The 24,459-nt window shown below is 38.4% G+C and overlaps 2 protein-coding genes across 3 annotated transcripts; one reads left to right on the top strand and one right to left on the bottom strand.

Moving 5' to 3' along the window:
- Positions 1-224: 224 nt before the first annotated feature.
- Positions 225-5,297, top strand: LOC131954105 (coatomer subunit zeta-1). Of its 2 annotated transcripts, XM_059317627.1 has the most exons (8): positions 225-323; positions 1,015-1,083; positions 1,299-1,380; positions 1,524-1,615; positions 1,995-2,128; positions 2,280-2,370; positions 2,819-2,863; positions 4,751-5,297. In XM_059317627.1, exons 1-8 carry the CDS (start codon positions 306-308, stop codon positions 4,796-4,798), a joined length of 579 nt encoding a protein of 192 aa, XP_059173610.1. In that variant the 5' UTR covers positions 225-305; the 3' UTR covers positions 4,799-5,297. The 2 variants fall into 2 exon arrangements, with proteins under 2 accessions (XP_059173610.1, XP_059173611.1); XM_059317628.1 differs by lacking the exon at positions 2,819-2,863.
- Positions 5,298-6,260: 963 nt separating this feature from the next.
- Positions 6,261-19,938, bottom strand: LOC131954103 (3-hydroxyisobutyryl-CoA hydrolase, mitochondrial). The gene is made up of 11 exons (XM_059317625.1): positions 19,728-19,938; positions 14,808-14,970; positions 12,741-12,825; positions 12,355-12,435; positions 11,952-12,004; positions 11,516-11,594; positions 11,167-11,312; positions 9,068-9,157; positions 8,657-8,812; positions 7,274-7,412; positions 6,261-6,979 (listed from the first exon to the last, which is right to left on the bottom strand). The coding sequence occupies exons 1-11, from the start codon at positions 19,736-19,738 to the stop codon at positions 6,846-6,848; spliced, it is 1,137 nt and encodes a 378-aa protein (XP_059173608.1). The 5' UTR covers positions 19,739-19,938; the 3' UTR covers positions 6,261-6,845.
- Positions 19,939-24,459: the final 4,521 nt, after the last annotated feature.

The following is a 24,459-nucleotide window of genomic DNA, read 5'->3' as shown; positions in this document are numbered from 1 at the left end:
GTTGACGAGGTACTGTATTTTTAAAAACCCACCGGCAACATTTGCATCCCTTTCTCTCTCTCTTCCCCCCCCCCCCCCCCCCCCTTCCCTCTTTCCTTCTCTCTCGTCACTTTAGAACTGTTTATTATTGATATTAAAAACATCTTAACATAGTAATTTATTTTAAATTATTTCTTCATTAAAATGGTGCTTTAGAGAGAGCTATTTCAATATTATTTACATAGGCATACTACAAATTAGTGTTAGTGCTCTTCTGTTATTTACTCCGTTCCGATACTACACGTCAAAAACTAACAACAATCAACATGGACGGTGGTCTACTTGTAAGTAACAGTTATTAACTGAAAATGTTAAATATTATTAAATTATCTACATTCCTAAAATAATCATATTTATTTTTAAAAACAAAAATATTCTGGCGTTAATTAGACTAGTTTTCAGCAATTTTCCCTCATCGGCGTGTTCGGAGGCATAGGCATATGATGATCATCGAGGAAGATTTTTCTCAGATCGAGTGATGGATGAGTCAAATTCTCGATCTAGAATTAGAATCTACATCGAGATTTAGTGAAATCTAGTCTGAAATTCTACTGTAGAATCTACAAGTAACAATCATAAAATCAGTGTAGTGCTGTAGCAGGTAGATTTTTTTTTCTAAAAAAATTTGGGATCTAGATCTAAATTACGACAGAAATATAAAATTTAAAAAATGAATCAGAAAAAAAGCCCTATTCTAGCGTCTAGCAGGAAATAGATACACATGCAATGGAGAGAAACTACGACTTGCCTTCACTGCGATGTTTTTGATGGTACTGTGCATGTGTCTGTTTACAAAACCAACCGCAGAACCCTAGCCCTAACCCCAATCCTAACCCTATCCTTAACACTAGCTCAGCTATTAAGGTCATTGCGCATGCGCAGAACTGTCTTTTGCCGACAAGGTGGAGACGCTGGGGCAAAAAATCTTTTTCCCAGCAGTCACTTTATTAGTTAGAGTATTGCCTTTCTTTACAGGAACCATCTCTTTACTCTATCAAGGCTATTGCCATTCTTGACAATGACGGTAACAGACTCTTGGCAAAGGTAAGGACTGAATAACCAAATTATAAATATTATATACAGCAGATTTAGCTATTAGTATTCTTATATTAATTTTTCAAATACTTAGCAGACTTAGCTGGAAACTTGTAATTACATTTTTTGTGATGTTTCATAGACTATTGAGCTAGTATTCTATTTAGCTTTTCTAAACTCAAAACAAGATTTTTAAAATGTTGTCTTGTCTTCTTATTTTCAAGTACTATGATGAAACATTTCCAACTGCAAAAGATCAAAAAGCTTTTGAAAAGAATTTGTTCAACAAGACACACAGAGCAAATGGTAAACCAGCCAATAATTTATTCAGTCAAATTACCTGTAGAAACACACACAAAACCCCAGTGATAAGTGTGTATTTAGCAGCCATTATTTCCATGTTTGCCATTTTTTGTTCAGCTGAAATCCTAAAGTTTGATAATTTGCAGCTGAAATCATCATGTTTGAAGGCCTGACTTGTGTGTACAAGAGCAATGTGGATCTTTTCTTCTATGTTGTGGGCTCCTCCATGGAGAATGAGGTAAGCAACCAGTTGATATTGTGTCAGGCCTCTGGGCTACTGTCTAGCATGTAACTATTGATATTGTGTCACTTATCAATTTAATCCTAGCTCCAAGCTTAGGTTTCAAGTATCTACTTCAGCCACCATCATTATACTACTCTGTGGGTTAGATAAATTCATAATAGCCATGTTTTCTTTCCACTTAAAATACAGCTATGATTGTGAAACATTTTCTAATACAGGATTACCATGGAAGTGATCCATGAAGTTGAAAATGTTATTATTTTGGTGATATGAGAACAAACAAGAGACATGAGAGTAGCTACATACTACAAATCAGTTGTGTGGATTGATGGAACACTGCCTCGAATCTAGAGTTTTTTCTTCTTTATTGCAGCTCATTCTAGCCAGTGTTCTGAATGCATTCTATGACTCAATCAGCCAAATATTGCGGAAGAATGTTGAGAAAAGGGCACTGCTGGACAATTTAGATGCTGTGTTCTTGGCAGCTGATGAACTCTGTGATGGGGGGTAAGTAGGTCTGTGTGGGATGTGGTGGGGGGGGGGGGGCTTATATGACTTTTCTAGGCAGCTCCCACAAAATGTATTGCTTGTATATGGAAGATCATTGATTGGTTGAGGATGTGGGGCACAGAATAATTATTATATTTTATTCTCCCAGGATTGTATTGGAGGCAGACAGTAACGCCATTGTACAGAAAGTTGCAATAAGAAATGAAGATATTCCACTGGGAGAACAGACGATGGCACAGGTTCGTTTGCTTTCTAATTTCAACAGTGCCAGTAGCTAGCAGAGTTAGGGGTAGCTTACAACTACAAGTGTGATTTTACTCATCCCATCAGCACTTTTTCTTTGTTATCAGTTGATAATTTAAAAACACTACCCAGACTTTTCTAGAATAATTTTATTTCCATCACTGGTGAGTTTTTAAACACAGCTGGTTACATTACAACAGTTTTACATACAAGCTCATCACAGCACGTTCTAACAATGTTTATATACATTCACATTAGGATGAGAAAGTTATTGCCAATTTAGAGTGTCTTATTTTTAAGTGGCAATGAACTGATTATGTGGTAAATGTTTTTAAGTGGCTATGAACTGATTATCTGGTAAATGTTTTTAAGTGGCAATGAACTGATTATCTGGTAAATGTTTTTAAGTGGCAATGAACTGATTATTTGGTAAATGTTTTTAAGATTACGGCCAAATATAGCCAGCAGGTGTCCGCAGCCACGGATAGGGTAAAGTATACGAGCGTTAAGTGGGGCCAGCCATGGTACTTTATGCTCCATCTGCCATATCCTTGTTCATCTCTCCCCCATGAGGCTGATCTATTTTTTTTAATCTTCCCAAAATCTAAGCCTTGCTTCTATAACTTATCACCTCATATGTACAGCTTACTGTTTTTAGCTGGAGGTTTATTTGATCCCATCTACTTTATCTCAACAGTGGTTTGATTAAATTATTTATGGTTGGAGTATATATACAACTAACATCATTTCTTGTAAGGATATTTGTTGTTAATGAATAATTCCTGATCAAAGTCTGGGGTACTGAAAGGTTTTGTTTTTTTAAAGGTGTTTTTTAAAAGCTGTTTTTTTAGTACAGGTGTAGTAGAGTGGATGTTGATATGTTTCTCTGATATCTCATTCATTGCCCCATTCAACTCAGTGGTCTGTAGAGTTCCTTTCATCCCTCTCATAAGACTTGGGTTAGCACTTGAGCTTTTCTGTGAACATAAAACACAATGGTACCTAGTCCTCCAGGGAAGGAGACTTTCTACTGGAATATTTATGTCATGAGATTTTAAGGCTAACATTTTGTTGTAGCAATTGACAAAAAAGTTGGAGGTAAGTATTGTTAGGTCATATGTGTTCCTATGGCCCAGGTTGAATTTGTTCCTATGGCCCAGGTTCAATATGGCTCAGGTCCTATGTGTTGCTATGGCCCAGGTCCTATGTGTTCCTATGGCCCAGGTTCAATGTGTTGCTATGGCCCAGGTTCAATTTGTTCCTATGGCCCAGGTCCAATGTGTTGCTATGGCCCAGGTCCTATGTGTTGCTATGGCTCAGGTTTAATGTGTTGCTAGGACCAAGGTTCAATGTGTTGCTAGGACCAAGGTTCAATGTGTTGCTAGGGCCCAGATTGAATGTGTTCCTATGGCCCAGGTTTTTCTCATCAGATGCTAATTGTTTTCTATATTTGTCTGTGTATAGTTGCTTAAGGCTGAAGAATTAGCCCTAAATGTAATTTTGCTGCCACTTGTTTTATGTTTTTTTTTTTGAGCACTTAAGTCCTTACCAAACATCAAGAGCTGCGGCAACAGAAATGGGTTTTAGCACAAGAGTGTTTATTTACTTTGTACAGGACTATTTTTTCCCCGATATGTTTTAATTAAAATCTGCTGTGAAAATTATCCAATCACAAATCATTTGAATCAAATAGAGTTGACAAAAACTCTAGTGCCAGTCATCCTAAAGTGACTAGAACAGCATGACCCCATAGCTCAGAACATAATCACCCATTTAGTGCATCTGTACCCTGTGTCTCTGTGTATTTTTATCATCGTATCTTTTTCTTTACTTAAATATTGCATGTGAATTGAGCTGGGAATTTTGCCTTGTATGTGGCCTTGCTTATTTGACCATTTTTGTTTTATTGGTTTGATAACTTATAGATGAAATGTGGGTTAAATTTTGGTTTAGCTGCTGACAATATGTGAAATCTGGTAATTTAATCATCTGATGACATGCATCATTTTTCATACATTGTTGTAGCATTGTCTGGTAGAAATGTCTAGGGGTATGGTGGGTAGTATTGCCATTGACTGACTACATGTTTTATAAGTAGAAGCACATAGTTTGTCAAAGAGTTTAACAGAGAACATAGAAGCAGAAATAGATGGCTTCTAATGTTCTCTGAACACTCAATTATTTGAGAACACTTATATACATTCAAGGCCAGAAGATGTTTTCCTAATACTAATTTGAACTCTACCAAAATAGCAGTAAAAAAAAGTTTCTGCTGGTTTGATCATCTCACTGGTTTGCTGAGCTGTATAGTAATATCAATGTATTCAAAATATATCTTGATGTCCCAGCACTCACCAAAACATCATCTCTCCACAGGTGCTGCAGTCTGCCAAAGACCAGATCAAGTGGTCTCTACTGAAATGAGTTTTTTGTATCTACTAAGTCACTGGACCATTTTGTGTAGACTGTATGGGGACTGTGTGGCAAGGCATTTTAAATCATCTCACTATTTATATGACTGACATTCACTTGACTGACTTGCTATACATTTCTATACATGTAATAGAAACAAAGTTTGGGACTGACATTCACTTGATTGACTTGCTATACATTTTCTATACATGTAATAGAAACAAAGTTTGGGGCCATGGATTGTTTTCTCCTTGCTACCCAGCCCTGCTCTTGGTGTAAATGTTTGAAATGTGAAAATTGTGTTGGGAGAGTTTGTTATCCAACATTGCTCTTTACTGCCAGAATAAGTTCATGTTACAAGGCATCCTGTGGAAAAAAATGTCTGGATACGATGTCTGTCCTTTTTAAAAGAGAAGCGAGTGTTTATTTGAATGAAAAGAGTGTTGCCTCCCATGTTTGTATTCACAACACATGGGAGATAATTTATATATAAAATAAAATATGAACAAACTTACTGTTTTTGTTATTTTTCAATCCTATCCCCCCCCCCCCCCCCCCCCCCCCCCGTAACAAAAATTTTAGCCTTGTAAATTTTTTTTTACTTTATAACATGCAGCAAAACAAAATTCAAATCATCAATAGATCAAGTTACATCAACACCATGGCATACAGGTGCAGTCACAGCAACGAAATAAACTTACACAACCTTTCCTGAATTTTTCACCTAAAATATTACATAAGAAAACAAATACATGGTGAAAACAGGATTACTCAATTTTATTAAAATATCTTTATAATACGTTGGTTAAAATAAATTAAAACACTTCAAAAAAGTAATATTCTTTGATAAATAAATTCTGTTTGTTTATAGAATGTTTAGACTTCATCACAAGATCGTTTCTAAAAAAAATGTTTTTTTATATATAAAGGGAGTTCTATAAACAAAAATCTAGGGGAATGTAAGCATCATAGTCAACAACATAGCAGTGTGTATCCAGTTGCACCGGTGTGTAATAACAAGCAACTAGTAGGGCCAATGTAGCAAGCCGAGTTGGACCCGTGTGTCAAGCCTAGTTGGCCAATCAAAAAAACGTGGAGAGATTTCAGCCAGGCAGAGTTTTGTCACATAATGAGGACCTTTAATTTGCAACCATTTTTTGTGATCAACCCAATACAATTTTAGGATAAGTTAATGAGAGAAAAAATATGTGTAGAAATCTCATATGACAATAGATTTTTAAAAAGTCAGGAAAAAGATTACTTGAATGTGTGGATCAACAAATGGTCAAAGGTTTTTAAAATTACCAGCTGTTTTATTTTTAAATAAAAGTCCAACAAAGTAAATTCAAAATGATGAATATATGGCACACATTTAGATAAAAAAAATTCTTAAAAAGTTTGTTCACCGGTTTTGAAAATCTGAATTATAAATTGATTTTCTGGTTTTAATAATTGCACTGCCAGATCTAAATAAAAGGTTGTAATTTATAAATGAATGTCTCATGATAGGCCAATTAATGGAATCATTCATAGACAGGGGAAGCTACTAACAACATTTTAGAATAGCGTCCCTTTGATCAATTAAAAATTAACCTAGATACATTCTTGGTTGAAGGTTAAGTCTCATGATAAATAGAATCATTCATAGACAGGGGAAGCTACGCACTATCTTGAACAGTAGCCTCCCTTAGATCAACATCAACAAGGTTCAACAAATTCTTTGTACTAAATAGTTGATAACAATGTCTCAAGATTATTGCAATCATTCATAGACATGGGCAGCTACTCTAAACAAAGTAAAGTTGTCATTTTTAAAGTCACCCTCTGGGACATATTGGGCAGCAACAACATAATTATGTCATGAAAAGTTTCAACTGAAATTTTCATCAGTAAAACAACAATAAATAAAAATAAAGGTGGAATTACCAATTGATTGAACTTGCACTGAAATTTTAGCAAACTGATTTTTTTAAAGATATGTACAAAAGTTCTAGTAGTAAACTGCTACGGGTTTCCAAGACTTGATTTTATAAAATGCTGGCACTAAAAACTATTGAAGTCAAGAAACTGTTTCTGGCAATATCAGTTCTTTGTCATGTGACAAGGGTGAAAAATAGTAATCCAGTTTTTGTTCAGTGACTTCCTCTAATGTTGAAGGTGTCCAGCTTGGGCAGTGGTCTTTATCTAATATAACTGTGGGAAAAAAAATTGTTGTCTCAAATTTTGTCACAACAGGAACATTTTGTTAGCCAATCCATTTAAAGCTCAGGTTATTGTTTGTGTTTGGTTCAGTTTTTAGATAGTTGAATGGCCAGCTGTCAACATTTGCTAATTCTGGTACTCATTACATCTGGATAGAGTCAGACAGAATCTAAACACTGGACTTTAAGTGAAGCTATAGTTAGCTTTTCTATTTGACTAAATGTAAAACATTTGACCTTTAATCTTGTTTGCACAAAGTTGCAGTTAAAGTAAGATAAATTGTACCTGCTCGAATGCCTTCATGGAAATCCAGGTCTGCCACACACCTCTGTGTCAGTCTGTACTCAGTGCACAGTGACTGCGATAGGCTAAGGTTCACACCTTCTTTCAGCAGGCGAAAAGTTATCTTAAGAGATGTGGGGCTCTGAAAATATAAAGTTATCTTATGTGGGGCTCTAAGAATATAGTTATCTTATGTGGTGCTCTAGGAACATAAAGTTATCTTATGTGGGGCTCTGAGAATATAAAGTTATCTTACATGGGGCTCTTAGAATATCAAGTTATCTTATGTGGGGCTCTGAAAATATAAAGTTATCTTATGTGTGGCTGTGAGATTATAAAGTTATCTTAGGAGGGGCTCTAGGAACATAAAGTTATCTTTCAGGATAAGTGGAGAAATCTGCATAAGAGTGGCTTTTTAAAATTGTTAGCACATAATATTTTTAGTTTATTTTGATGTAAGAATGAGGTACAACAAGTTGTAGTCTTAAGATAGATAAATACTGAAGGTGCATGGTGAACCCAGTAGCTTGATAAATACTGAAGGTGCATGGTGAACCCAGTAGCTTGATAAATACTGAAGGTCCATGGTGAACCCAGTAGCTTGATAAATACTGAAGGTCCATGGTGAACCCAGTAGCTTGATAAATACTGAAGGTCCATGGTGAACCCAGTAGCTTGATAAATACTGAAGGTGCATGGTGAACCCAGTAGCTTGATAAATACTGAAGGTCCATGGTGAACCCAGTAGCTTGATAAATACTGAAGGTCCATGGTGAACCCAGTAGCTTGATAAATACTGAAGGTCCATGGTGAACCCAGTAGCTTGATAAATACTGAAGGTCCATGGTGAACCCAATAGCTTGATAAATACTGAAGGTCCATGGTGAACCCAGTAGCTTGATAAATACTGAAGGTCCATGGTGAACCCAATAGCTTGATAAATACTGAAGGTCCATGGTGAACCCAGTAGCTTGATAAATACTGAAGGTCCATGGTGAACCCAGTAGCTTGATAAATACTGAAGGTCCATGGTGAACCCAGTTATCTTCTAGAAAAGAATCCGCCATGAAGCAGCCAATCCTGCCCCTCCACTGTGTTGAGCTAAAACCTGTGTAATGCTACCCTTACGCTGTATTGAGCTAAAACCTGTGTAATGCTACCCTTACGCTGTGTTGAGCTAAAACCTGTGTACCCTGGCTCACCATTTTGTCCAATGCACTGAGCTAAAACCTGTGTACCCTGGCTCACCATTTTGTCCAATGCACTGAGCTAAAACCTGTGTACCCTGGCTCACCATTTTGTCCAATGCACTGAGCTAAAACCTGTGTACTCTGGCTCACCATTTTGTCCAATGCACTGAGCTAACACCTGTGTACCCTGGCTCACCATTTTGTCCAATGCACTGAGCTGCTTCATGGCCCATTCTGAGCCATCTTGCTGGAGGTTCTCTACAATCTCCTCAACAGATTCAGCTGTGAAACAATCCTCAATCTGCTGCCTGTGTTCTTCTAGAGAAAATTTATCTGGGAACTTTGTTTCACTCTGGTAAAGAAACAAAATTTAACGCTGTTTCAAATTTTCTTCTTACGTTTTTAACTTATCTTTTAACTAAGAATATTACCACAAGAAAGGATAAATTAAAAAAACAGATATGTCAACTTAAAACTATAATTAAATTTTAAACAATTATCAGTGCACAATAAAAGAGATTATAATTAAATATAAATGATCCCATCGATATATTTAAGTATGTAGCTGTAATAGCTGTAACCAGAAAAATGTACAAATGAGAGTTACCTTTTCCTGAAAAGCAGTCAACACTTTATCCACTGTCTCCATGGAGACCGGGTGTGGGAGGTTCTCCAAAGCTTCTTCTAACAGAGGTATCTAAGACAGGGGAAATAACTTTCAGGTGTCTGACTCTAACTACAGCTGTCTGACTCTAACTACAGCTGACTGACTCTAACTACAGCTGACTGACTCTAACTACAGCTATCTGACTCTAACTACAGCTGACTGACTCTACAGCTGACTGACTCTAACTACAGTTGTCTGACTCTAACTACAGCTGTCTGACTGTAACTACACCTGACTGACTCAAACTACAGCTGTCTGACTCTAACTACAGCTGACTCTAACTACAGCTGTCTGACTCTAACTACAGCTGTCTGACTGTAACTACACCTGACTGACTCAAACTACAGCTGTCTGACTCTAACTACAGCTGACTCTAACTACAGCTGTCTGACTCTAACTACAGCTGTCTGACTCTAACTACAGCTGTCTGACTCTAACTACAGCTGACTGACTCTACAGCTGTCTGACTCTAACTACAGCTGTCTGACTCTAACTACAGCTGTCTGACTCTAACTACAGCTGTCTGACTCTAACTACAGCTGTCTGACTCTAACTACAGCTGTCTGACTCTTACTACAGCTGTCTCTAACTACACCTGTCTGACTCTAACTACAGCTGTCTGACTCTAACTACAGCTGTCTGACTCTAACTACAGCTGTCTGACTCTAACTACAGCTGTCTGACTCTAACTACAGCTGTCTGACTCTAACTACAGCTGACTGACTCTAACTACAGCTGACTGACTCTAACTACAGCTGTCTGACTCTAACTACAGCTGTCTGACTCTAACTACAGCTGTCTGACTCTAACTACAGCTGTCTGACTCTAACTACAGCTGTCTGACTCTAACTACAGCTGTCTGACTCTAACTACAGCTGTCTGACTCTAACTACAGCTGTCTGACTCTAACTACAGCTGTCTGACTCTAACTACAGCTGTCTGACTCTAACTACAGCTGTCTGACTCTAACTACAGCTGTCTGACTCTACAGCTGTCTGACTCTAACTACAGCTGTCTGACTCTAACTACAGCTGTCTGACTCTAACTACAGCTGTCTGACTCTAACTACAGCTGTCTGACTCTAACTACAGCTGTCTGACTCTACAGCTGTCTGACTCTAACTACACCTGTCTGACTCTAACTACAGCTGTCTGACTCTAACTACAGCTGTCTGACTCTAACTACAGCTGTCTGACTCTAACTACAGCTGTCTGACTCTAACTACAGCTGTCTGACTCTAACTACAGCTGTCTGACTCTAACTGCAGCTGACTGACTCTAACTACAGCTGTCTGACTCTACAGCTGTCTGACTCTAACTACAGCTGTCTGACTCTAACTACAGCTGTCTGACTCTAACTACAGCTGTCTGACTCTACAGCTGTCTGACTCTAACTACAGCTGTCTGACTCTAACTACAGCTGTCTGACTCTAACTACAGCTGTCTGACTCTAACTACAGCTGTCTGACTCTACAGCTGTCTGACTCTACAGCTGTCTGACTCTAACTACAGCTGTCTGACTCTAACTACAGCTGTCTGACTCTAACTACAGCTGTCTGACTCTAACTACAGCTGTCTGACTCTACAGCTGTCTGACTCTAACTACAGCTGTCTGACTCTAACTACAGCTGTCTGACTCTAACTACAGCTGTCTGACTCTAACTACAGCTGTCTGACTCTACAGCTGTCTGACTCTAACTACAGCTGTCTGACTCTAACTACAGCTGACTCTAACTACAGCTGTCTGACTCTAACTACAGCTGTCTGACTCTAACTACAGCTGTCTGACTCTAACTACAGCTGTCTGACTCTAACTACAACTGACTCTAACTACAGCTGACTGACTCTAACTACAGCTGTCTGACTCTAACTACAGCTGACTCTAACTACAGCTGTCTGACTCTAACTACAACTGTCTGACTCTAACTACAGCTGTCTGACTCTAACTGCAGCTGTCTAACACTAACTACAGCTGTCTAACACTAACTACAGCTATTTAACTCTAACTACAGATAGTTTCCACAAAGTAAAATTTCTTACATGGGCATGATCTATGTAATGAGAAGATAACCCTGCTCTAACAACATCACGACCTTTCAACCTATGACCTGTGAGTCCTAAAAATAAGCCCAAGTTGCCAGGTAAACGTGAGAGATAATAGCCAGATCCAACATCAGGGAATAAGCCTAAAGAGAATAAATATGTGGTTGAACTCAGATTTCATGTGAAATTTTGTTGAAACTGGTCTGAACCAAAACTACATTTGACTTTCAATAAGTAGCAAAAATATTTTTAAATGATTTTTAAAAAACTGTTTTAAAGATATTTAACATAAATCAGTTAGTTTAAAGAAATATTGTGATGTGGGTAACTAGAACGACCAACAAACCTATGGCACATTCAGGCATGCAGAAAACTGTTTTTTCCGTAGCGACACAGAACCGACCAATGACACTTAAACCTGCAGCCTGAGACAGAGAAACCAAATATACACATTTTGTTCAGCTGTACACAACTTCATCTGAACACAATAATATTCATACAATTATATACACATTTTGTTCAGTTGTACACAATTTCATCTGAACAGCATAATGCTTACACATTTTTAAAAGTTGTGCTTACATTTATTTGTACATAGTTATTCTTTACCCATTTTTCTAAATGTTAAAATGTTAATGCTAACAGTTTGTTTAGGCAGCGACTTGACATAGAAAAAGAATGTGATCACTATTTGCACAAACCATAACATGTTAAATAGTTCATGGCATTATCAAGAGGATTAGAGTAGCCCCCCACCCCACTTTCTTTATTTTAACACTCACCCCTCCAAATGTGATTCCATTCATGATTGATATCAGTGGCTTTGGGAAGGTGCCTAAAAAGAAGCAAGATATTTTGTAATTGAGAAATGGAATTAGTCTTGTCATATTTGGAAATTTAAAAGTCTGAAATTAGCACATATACACAGAAAAGAAAAAAAAAGCATTGCAAACAATGATACCATTATATTTTAAGCTGAAATCTTACTGGGATTGCTTAAACCTGAACATTATAGGTTTTTTTTGTTTTTTTTTTAAAGTTAAAAAGTTGGCTCTATTGATACCATTGACAAAGTTAGTTCCCCTGAATCCAATTTTAAAATTAGCTCCCTTGTTAAAGGAGAGTTATCTATCCTGGTAAGACAGGCTAACAAAAAATCAGCCTACAATCAGCAGGAAAACATACCTATGATGTGATTGAGGGTGAACTCTTCATAGAAAAACTGTTGGCCATAGTTTCCACCTTGTTTGGATGAGAATGTGATGGCTAAACAAAATAGGATGAAATAAACACAGCTGTAGCATTTTTGTAATAAAAATACAAAATACATAAAATACTTGTATGCAATGTAACCTACATAAACAGTCTATAGATATATCAAGTGAATCTTGTCTAAAAATAGATAAGTGACTTATCCCCAGCTATTACACCATTGTTGCTTTTGTATGGGTTCAATTTTTCTCTACAAATCTTCAACCCACCCCCCCAGCCTTAAATTACACTTGAGATCTTCCCCCCCCCCCCCCCCTTCAAATACTTACACCCACGGTCTCACCCTCCCCAGTACTCACATTTGAGATCTCCCCCTGAACAAAACGCCTTGTCCCCTGCCCCCATTAGGGTGACCACACTGGTGCCAGGGTCATTTTTCCAATACTGAAAACAAGAGTCATTGGTCAAATTAATACACAACAGCAAGAGTCACTGGTCAAATCAATACACAACAGCAAGAGTCACTGGTCAAATCAATACACAACAGCAAGAGTCACTGGTCAAATCAATACACATTAGCAAGAGTCACTGGTCAAATCAATACACAACAGCAAGAGTCACTGGTCAAATCAATACACAACAGCAAGAGTCACTGGTCAAATCAATACACATTAGCAAGAGTCACTGGTCAAATCAATACACAACAGCAAGAGTCACTGGTCAAATCAATACACAACAGCAAGAGTCACTGGTCAAATCAATACACAACAGCAAGAGTCACTGGTCAAATCAATACACAACAGCAAGAGTCACTGGTCAAATCAATACACAACAGCAAGAGTCATTGGTCAAATCAATACACAGCAGCAAGAGTCATTGGTCAAATCAATACACAACAGCAAGAGTCATTGGACAAATCAATACACAACAGCAAGAGTCACTGGTCAAATCAATACACAACAGCAAGAGTCATTGGACAAATCAATACACAACAGCAAGAGTCACTGGTCAAATCAATACACAACAGCAAGAGTCATTGGTCAAATCAATACACAACAGCAAGAGTCATTGGTCAAATCAATACACAACAGCAAGAGTCATTGATCAAATCAATACACAACAGCAAGAGTCACTGGTCAAATCAATACACAACAGCAAGAGTCACTGGTCAAATCAATACACATTAGCAAGAGTCACTGGTCAAATCAATACACAACAGCAAGAGTCACTGGTCAAATCAATACACAACAGCAACAGTCACTGGTCAAATCAATACACAACAGCAAGAGTCACTGGTCAAATCAATACACAACAGCAAGAGTCATTGGTCAAATCAATACACAGCAGCAAGAGTCATTGGTCAAATCAATACACAACAGCAAGAGTCATTGGACAAATCAATACACAACAGCAAGAGTCACTGGTCAAATCAATACACAACAGCAAGAGTCATTGGTCAAATCAATACACAACAGCAAGAGTCATTGGTCAAATCAATACACAACAGCAAGAGTCATTGATCAAATCAATACACAACAGCAAGAGTCATTGATCAAATCAATACACAGCAGCAAGAGTCATTGGTCAAATCAATACACAACAACACAATAGAAAACTCAGGCCACTGACACAATGTAATCCAGCCATCTTAGTGGATACATTGAGAGGACCTATTCACACCTTTCCCCTTCAGAGCATTGATATGATTTAAAATGTGCACACAAAATCTGACTCACCAGGAGATTGATATGATTTAAAATGTGCACACAAAATCTGACTCACCAAGAGATTGATATGATTTAAAATGTGCACACAAAATGTGACTCACCAGGAGAGTGATATGATTTAAAATGTGCACACAAAATGTGACTCACCAAGAGATTGATATTATTTAAAATGTGCACACAAAATGTGACTCACCAGGAGAGTGATATGATTTAAAATGTGCACACAAAATGTGACTCACCAAGAGATTGATATGATTTAAAATGTGCACACAAAATGTGACTCACCAAGAGATTGATATAATTTAAATTGTACACACAAAATCTGACTCACCAGGAGATTGATATGATTTAAAATGTGCACACAAAATGTGACTCACTAGGACTTTCATGTGATTTAAAATGTGCACACAAAATCTGACTCACCAAGAGATTGATATGATTTAAAATGTGTACACAAAATGTGACTCACCAAGAGATTGATAAGATTTAAAATGTGCACACAAAATGTGACTCACCAAGAGATTGATATGATTTAAAATGTGCACACAAAATGTGACTCACTAGGACTTTCATGTGATTTAAAATGTGCACACAAAATCTGACTCACCAAGAGATTGATATGATTTAAAATGTGTACACAAAATGTGACTCACCAAGAGATTGATAAGATTTAAAATGTGCACACAAAATGTGACTCACCAGGAGATTGGACGTCAGGTCCCTCACCATAGACAAGTTCAAGGCATTGAGCGCGTGAGGCCGGTTCAAAGTCACGTGCTTGACGTGGCCTTGACATTGGACCAGTAAATCGCTGTCTACATAGTGTGCTCTTTCTGTCATACTCCACAGGTGTCTCAGAAACCTGAGGGGAGAGGTTCAATATTTTTTAAAACCTGAGGGGAGAGGTTCAATATTTTTTAAAACCTGAGGGGAGAGGTTCAATATTTTTTAAAACCTGAGGGGAGAGGTTCAATATTTTTTAAAACCTGAGGGGAGAGGTTCAATATTTTTTAAAACCTGAGGGGAGAGGTTCAATATTTTTTAAAACCTGAGGGGAGAGGTTCAATATTTTTTAAAACCTGAGGGGAGAGGTTCAATATTTTTTAAAACCTGAGGGGAGAGGTTCAATATTTTTTAAAACCTGAGGGGAGAGGTTCAATATTTTTTAAAACCTGAGGGAAGAGGTTCAATATTTTTTAAAACCTGAGGGGAGAGGTTCAATATTTTTTAAAACCTGAGGGGGAGAGGTTCAATATTTTTTAAAGCTGGGGGGGGATGTCTCAGAAACCTGAGGGGAGAGGTTCAATATTTTTTAAAGCTGGGGGGGGGGGGGTGTCTCAGAAACCTGAGGGGAGAGGTTCAATATTTTTTTAAAGCTGGGGGGGGAGATGTCTCAGAAACCTGAGGGGAGAGGTTCAATATTTTTTAAAGCTGGGGGGGGGGTGTCTCAGAAACCTGAGGGGAGAGGTTCAATATTTTTTTAAAGCTGGGGGGGGGAGATGTCTCAGAAACCTGAAAGGAGAGGTTCAATATTTTTTAAAGCTGGGGGGGGAGATGTCTCAGAAACCTGAGGGGAGAGGTTCAATATTTTTTAAAGCTGGGGGGGGAGATGTCTCAGAAACCTGAGGGGAGAGGTTCAATATTTTTTAAAGCTGGTGGGGGGAGATGTCTCAGAACCCTGAGGGGAGAGGTTCAATATTTTTTAAAGCTGGGGGGGGGGGATGTCTCAGAAACCTGAGGGGAGAGGTTCAATATTTTTTTAAAGCTGGGGGGGGGGGGTGTCTCAGAAACCTGAGGGGAGAGGTTCAATATTTTTTTAAACCTGAGGGGAGAGGTTCAATATTTTTTAAAGCTGGGGGGGGGGGGATGTCACAGAAACCTGAGGGGAGAGGTTCAATATTTTTTTTAAAGCTGGGGGGGGGGGGGAGATGTCTCAGAAACCTGAGGGGAGAGGTTCAATATTTTTTTAAAGCTGGGGGGGGGGGGGGGTGTCTCAGAAACCTGAGGGGAGAGGTTCAATATTTTTTTAAAGCTGGGGGGGGGGGGGGTGTCTCAGAAACCTGAGGGGAGAGGTTCAATATTTTTTTAAAGCTGGGGGGGGGGGGGGTGTCTCAGAAACCTGAGGGGAGAGGTTCAATATTTTTTAAAGCTGGGGGGGGTGTCTCAGAAACCTGAGGGGAGAGGTTCAATATTTTTTTAAAGCTGGGGGGGGGGGTGTCTCAGAAACCTGAGGGGAGAGGTTCAATATTTTTTAAAGCTGGGGGGGGGGGGTGTCTCAGAAACCTGAGGGGAGAGGTTCAATATTTTTTTAAAGCTGGGGGGGGGGTGTCTCAGAAACCTGAGGGGAGAGGTTCAATATTTTTTTAAAGCTGGGGGGGGGGTGTCTCAGAAACCTGAGGGGAGAGGTTCAATATTTTTTAAAGCTGGGGGGGGGTGTCTCAGAAACCTGAGGGGAGAGGTTCAATATTTTTTAAAGCTGGGGGGGGGTGTCTCAGAAACCTGAGGGGAGAGGTTCAATATTTTTTAAAGCTGGGGGGGGGGTGTCTCAGAAACCTGAGGGGAGAGGTTCAATATTTTTTAAAGCTGGTGGGGGGAGATGTCACAGAAACCTGAGGGGAGAGGTTCAATATTTTTTAAAGCTGGGGGGGGGGGGTGTCTCAGAAACCTGAGGGGAGAGGTTCAATATTTTTTTAAAGCTGGGGGGGGGGGTGTCTCAGAAACCTGAGGGGAGAGGTTCAATATTTTTTAAAGCTGGGGGGGGGGATGTCACAGAAACCTGAGGGGAGAGGTTCAAATTTTTTTTAAAGCTGGGGGGGGGGGGAGATGTCACATACCCGGGGGTAGGGGGAGTCTGTATGGCCAATGTATGGCAATCTAGGCGAGGTCGCCATGTTGATAAACTCATTCTCAATGTGAAAGAAGACGTCCTTTAATGTCCTCACTCCATATTCTGTTCACGGAATCATGGACAATTTTTGTTATAAGAATCCCCACTACCTCTCTACATCTTATCGTAGACGTCAACAACACCCCGTAGCTCAACACCATCAGATTAACCCCCCCCCCCCCCCCACTATCACGGGATGTGACGTCAATAAATATACATCCCCTTTCAATCGCACGTTGTTACAAACCACCCACACACACACACCCACCCACTTACACAATACCTATAGCCCATGTAGTCTAAATGCAACAAGGTAAAAAAAAACACCTATTATCGACGGGTGTAGTGTAATTTAAAAGACAAGATCGATGTTAACTTCAGACGGTTGTCTGTTAACACTATAACAGGGAGATAACTCGCTTCATGGCTAACGCCATTATTGAAGGACGGTAACTCAGGGCGGAGTTATAAAACTAAACTGTAAGTTTGTTTTTACTGCAGTTTTATCAGTTTTATAATACACTTGAACAAATCAGTCTTGAATTATTGACAAGACTTCTCATTAAAAACGCTGATGAAGCGTGGACTGGGTTGATCGTGAGTTTTGTTGGAGGTTGTGAATGTCTAGTAAAGGTAGGGATTATTTCCCCTGCTGTCAAGGCCCGCAACAACTTGATATCTAGCGACGACCCACTAAGCTGCGCCACTGCCTAATTCAGAAACAGAATCCTTCGGGAAAAAACAAAGGAGAAAAAAATACCCCCCCACACACACACACACACATTGTATCACACAATAGGCTTTAGCCTACAGCAGACGTACGGTCAAACCACGTGATGTCAACGTTTCCAAGTTCTGTCGTCCACACCGGTAATTGGGTATGTTAAAAACATCAATTCCATATTTCAGCTCAGTTTTTTAAAACATCAATTCTACATTTCAGCTCAGTTTTTTAAAACATCAATTCTACATTGGCAACCATTACAGTAGGTTGGCAACCATTACAGTTGGTTGGCAACCAAGGAACTACACAATTTTTATTTATTTCTGTTTCACCTTTTTTTTTACCTCCTCATATTTCAAGTTTATGTCTAGTTCAAGTTTATGTCTAGTTCAAGTTTATGTCTAGTTCAAGTTTATGTCTAGTTCAAGTTTATGTCTAGTTCAAGTTTATGTCTAGTTCAAGTTTATGTCTAGTTCAAGTTTATGTCTAGTTCAAGTTTATGTCTAGTTCAAGTTTATGTCTAGTTCAAGTTTATGTCTAGTTCAAGTTTATGTCTAGTTCAAGTTTATGTCTAGTTCAAGTTTATGTCTAGTTCAAGTTTATGTCTAGTTCAAGTTTATGTCTAGTTCAAGTTTATGTCTAATTGAAGTTTACGTCTAATTTAAGTTTATGTCTAATTTAGGTTAATGTCTAATTCAAATTTATGTGTAATTTGAGAAAACGAACTTTAAATAAAACATCTCGTTAAAGTTGATTGAACGACCCCATTACTAATTAGTTCTGCCACTTAGGTGTATAATTACGTCAAGCTTTTTGTCAACTTACCACCCCCCCCCCCCCCACTATGAGACAAGAAATCAGCACGTTCCATTAAAATGACGTCACTGTTAAGCCTAACCACCCCTCCCGCTACCTGTGACGTTCCAAATGTGAAACAGCTTTTTTCTTACATTAACCGAGCTTGGTCAAGTTGGTAAAGTCTATTGATCCGTTGGGATGACAAGTTATGCAACAAGTGGTCAAGTCCGCCATATCCCTACAGCCCGACCCCCCCCCCCCACCAACTTGTATCTAGCAGCCACGTGAGACGACTTGTCAAACTCGGGATCATGACACGCCCAATTATCTGTCTGTTGCCAGTGGCGGATCTAAGGCTCCTGGGGAGGGGGCATTTATATATGTTGTTTTATATATATATATATATATATATATATATATATATATATATATATATATATATATATATATATATATATATATGTTTATATATGTGTATGTAGAGAGAGAGAGGGAGCAAAGACCTCCTCCTCCTCCACCTAACCTGTAGACACGAATCTAGCGCCACCAATACCTAATGCTTACAGACCTAGGTGTTGCTTACTCTAACGCTACCCCCTCATTACAAAACGCTCAATCGCCTTGTAATATACCGGCACGCGGCACAGCGAACAAGCGCTGACGTAACGGGTTGGATCCATCTGATTGTAAGACACACCATGTCGCATACGATACAACATCCGCGTCTAATCCCCAACAAAAACAGTACACCTTCACACCACCTGATTGTAAGACACACAGTGTCGCACACGATAAAATATCCGCGTCTAATCCCCAACAAAAACAGTACACCTTCACACACCTGATTGTAAGACACACAGTGTCGCACACGATAAAATATCCGCGTCTAATCCCCAACAAAAACAGTACACCTTCACACCACCAGATTGTAAGACACACCATGTCGCACAAGATAAAACATCCGCATCTAATCTTCAACAAAAACAGTACACCTTCACACCACCTGATTGTAAGACACACCATGTCGCACACGATACACCATCCTCGTCTAATCCCCAACAAAAACAGTACACCTTCCCAGCCTTTAGCATGACGCCCGCAGTGTTTGGGCTTTTGTTCTTCGTGTAATGATAGTTGAACCCCAAGGGAGGTAACAGGCAAGGGGGAGCACTCGGTTACTAGGTGTAAAAACAGATGCAGCGGGACTCACCGTTTGGCCATAGTGGTCACCTTATCTGAACTCACAGACGTTTGTGTTGGGCCCCCTTGTGGTTGTGAATAACGTCGCTAGTTCGGTAAAAATGTGCCGACTTTATTAGCACTGGGTAGCAGCTAAAAATTTCTCTGTTGAGTCGCTGAAACTATGACAATCCACACTGCTACTTAATAAGCTCAACACAAATTCTCATCCGTTAACTGGGGGGCTTTAGGCTCTCAGTCATGAGACTGTCAGGGCTCATGTGGGAGACTATATATAGCTGCGTGTCTCGGTAAACACAGTGACGTCACGTGCTTGGTTCGGAAAACTCCGACCCGCTGATAGAGATTTACATCCTGTTATAGGCGTTAGACGGGTGGGGGTGGAGGTGTGGGGGGTTAGGGTTGGGACAATCTTATAATTGCGTCGATAAGACTGGTGATTCTGTAACACCCCCCCCCCTCCATGTATTCAAATAGAAGATGAGTGAAAGTGGTTACAACTGAACGTGTAGAGACATTTCCATGCGTGCTATTAAAAATCAAATTGAGCACGTGCCTGTCTGTCTACTACCAGAGCATGGCTACTCAAGTTTTGCCAACTGTAAGACCAGTGTTGAATTCAGTCTCCAAAACAGCTTGTCTTGGGTCGTATTAGAATATATCTAAACTCATGCTATTTTAAGAACCCTAACTGATGCTTTCAGAACCCCTTGGGAAAATACTTGAGGAAACCTGCACTTTTGGGAGCCCTTGTAAAAGATACTTTTAGACAGCCTGTCCAATATAACTTAATATAGATAGTTCTGACACCCTGTAAGCTAATTGGGACACACTAATAAGGCCATTTAAACACGTTTGACATGGAAATCCCAAGATATCGTTCCCGGATGTCAGGGAAAGTTTTTTTTTACGCATGTATATTTCCAATGTATAAAAATAGAAACTGGATTTCCCAAAATGTATCCAAACTAATCGAGGTCAGACAGCAACTCCATGCTGTAAAACTAACAGGTTAATCTGCCCTCACACCCACACACACAACTTAAGTTACAAGCGGCTCGTATTGATTGAACAATCATCCTGCAAATGGCAATGATTGACAGAACAATCATGTTATAACACAAACACCATGGTGTGTGGGGAAAAGACAGGAATAGTTTGAATGAACATGTTTATCTTCCACATCCACACTCCCCACACCATCTCCCTATTCCCCACACAACATCCTCCCACACACCACGTCCTTACTCCCCACACCACATCACCCTCCCCACACCTTGACTCTACTCGCCACAGCACATCCCTACTCCCTACACCACGTCCTTACTCCCAACACCATGCCCCTATTCCCCACACAACATCCTCCCCCACACCACGTCCTTACTCCCCACACAATGCCCCTATTCCCCACACAACATCCTCCCCCATGCCACATCACCCTCCCCACACCATGACTCTACTCGCCACAGCACATCCCCTACACCACGCCCCTATTTCCCACACATCACACTCCCCCCTCCTACTCCCCACACCATGCCCCTACTCCCTACACATCAGCCTCCCTACATCACGCCCCTACTCCCATGACCACATCCCCCTCCCCACACCATGTCCCAACAGTACATTTTGCCCTCGTGGGCAGGAATTTAAAGTTTTTTATCGCAGAAATCTTCTCAGGAGTATTCTGAACAACTTCCAAAGTTAGATGCCAATCAGATAAACAGTCCCTGAGTAATACATAAAAGTATCACAGACACACATACTTTCAGTTGTATATATACAAATATCAAAAAAATTGAATAGAATGTGCACATAATAATACAATACCCTTAATCTAAGGGTAAAAATACTTTTATCACAAAAATAGCACTGAACTAACTAATGATATCATTAACCCTAGATCCCTTGCTAAAGTAGGTCTAATTAGTAATTAACCAGTCTAGATCTAGTAGTACTCTAGATTTAGACTCTAGCTAGTTAGCTAGAGTAATAGAGTAGCAGAGTTGAATAGTAGTATATTACTATATTACTATTATCAGATCTAGTTTTAGAGTAAAACTTTAAAATATAAATACTATAATGATAGTAGTTTGGTTAGTACTTTACTTAATTTAGTTTAGTTAGTTTAATTATTAATCGAAGTGTCTATTCCCGATCGTGACTGTTTTGATAGATTTACTGTAAAAAAACACACAAAAATAAGCAAGAAGTTGTGTGGTCGAGTGGACATGTCGGTGGCTGCCCTGCGAGAAGATGCGGGTTTGAACCCATTAGATGCCTTGTATTTTGACACTTAATTTATGCCCCTATTATTAAAATATTATTTTTTTCACGTTGTTCATGGAAGGGTTACTTTTGTATTTTTTTAATCATGTGTGATGTAATTGATGGCATATCTGCAAAAAAAAAAAAAAGGCCTGTTTCTTAGATTTTTGCTAAGAGAAAAAAGCAACTTGTGAAAAGTGTGATGGAAACTGATATTTGTTCCATGCGAATTTTTCAAATGGTAATTGACAGTTGAATAGAAATGTGAACTACTAACTAAACTGATGCGTAATTAATATTATTTATTTAAAAATTACTAGGTCTATTAGACTAGTTAGTATAGATTTAATTAGAGTGCATACTGATAATTGATCATCTACTACTGACATAGCAGATATGAGCCTAAAAACTAAACTTAAACCATATTTTTTTAATGGAAATATAAGCGCTGCTCTCTTAATCTATACCCCACTCCCCAGTCACAATAAATAATAAATGCTTTTATTATAATTGTAAGATATTATCCCTAGTCGTATTTAGTATTTAGTTAGCATGAAATGACAGTCGTCTGGGAATAGCCGTATTGGGGCTATTCACAGTCGGCTGGGAATAGCCTCAATACGGCTATTACGACTATTCCCAACCGGCTGGAAATAGTCGTGGCCATTTTTAATTAGTCCTAGTTATTGCTGATTGTTGTATTTTACTTGACTTAGGCCTACTTTACATTCACATTATTGTCATTTATTTTTATACGCTCTATTCTACACAAGACTTGACTGTAAGACTAAGTGTAACAGTAACAAAAATGTTTAATTATTAATTAAGCCTATGGCCTATAGGCCTAACTGGTAAAACTCCATTTTAGCATATTTTATTCTCCGCTTCTCGTTTACCTCCAGTTGAGTGTATTTTATTATAATAACCAAAACACACCAAAACATTAGAAAACATGATTTATTTAATTGCATTGTATTTTTGTTTTAACAAATGAATAAAAAACAAAGAGTCTGACTTCGTTTTAGATTGTGATAATTTACTTTTGTAAAAACTTGAGAAAAATCCAAATTTAGAATATTGAATGTGCTATATGTGTGTGTGTGAGTTAGGATTTTCATGGCATAAACGTAACTCACAATTGCAAGGCGATTAAGTTTGTATTGTTACAAGTATCTCCAAGGCATGATACTATAAATAAACATTTATGAACTTAAAATGACCCCAAAACAAAGGCCAACACAATTTCAAACAGCTATTGCCCGAGGTATGACGTAAGCTGATAATTAAAGTCAATGTGAACTCACAGTGAACCCGCGACCGTGTAAGGATTTTTCTCCCGCTGACGATCACACGATATTTAATTGGAACTGTTCTAGTGCTTTTTTATGTTTTTTTTTAACCTTTTCTAATTAAAAATCACATTCATAAAAAATAAGTAGATCTACATCTAGCTCTAGCTCTAGTATTTTCCTACCGTTTAAGTGTGTTTCGGTTGTGTTTATAATAAAATACGCTCAACTGGAGGTGAACGTGAAGCGGGGAATAAAATACGCTACAATGAAGTTTTACCGGCCTAACTAAGTATGTTGTATATTAATATTAAGCTTAATTACTAATAAGTTAATAACTTACTAGGCCTAATAAATAATAATAATAATAGTTTTAATAGGGCTTAATAATAATAATATCAATTATCATTTAATAGCCTAATAATAATACTTAGGCCTAATAATTATTAATAGTTAATAATTATTAGGTTAATAGCTACACTACACTACAGTACACAGTAAACTAAACAGTTGAGTACACAGTTGACTTCAGTTGAGTACATCAGTCAGTACAATTCAGTACATGCAACAGTCAACGGTAAAACTCCATTTCAGCGTATTTTATTCTCCGTTGCTTGTTTACCTCCAGTTGAGCGTATTTTATTATAACAACCGAAACACACCAAAACATTAGGAAAACACGATTTATTGTTTGTATTGTATTTTTGTTTTAGCAAATGAATAAAAATGAATATTTAAAAAAAACACGAATTGTTTATTTGTATTGTATTTAAAAAAAAGGCATTTGTCTCATGGTGAAACTGATACACTGTTAATCATTCTGTTTTATATTTTTTGTATTTATGCAATAAATGTACAAACTCTGTGTTTTTTAATTTGACAGTTTTGCTAAAACTGAAAAAAATATTTTACTATAGAGTTGTATGTTATTTAAATTCATAGTAAATCTACCATCCTTCCCTTTTTTGTATGAGTAATTTCTGACTTTTAAAAAAAAATTGATGTGGGGTCGTCCATAAATGACGTCACACTCGGAACGGAGAGGGGGGTCAGCAATTTTGTGACGGTGTGTGATGAGGGGGAGGGGGTGGGGTTTCAGATGGCGTGACGTCCCTTTTTTGCATTATAAAAAAGTAATGTTAGAAAAACAAGTATTAGCCGTTATTTCGCGTTTTAGAAAACGGTTTT

This window comes from Physella acuta, unplaced genomic scaffold (assembly GCF_028476545.2).
Source record: "Physella acuta isolate Inbredline_101_S28 unplaced genomic scaffold, ASM2847654v3 ptg000972l, whole genome shotgun sequence".
NCBI classification, from domain to species: domain Eukaryota; kingdom Metazoa; phylum Mollusca; class Gastropoda; family Physidae; genus Physella; species Physella acuta.
Note: the sequence above shows the minus strand (reverse complement) of the source record. Positions and strands in the feature narration are given on the sequence as shown.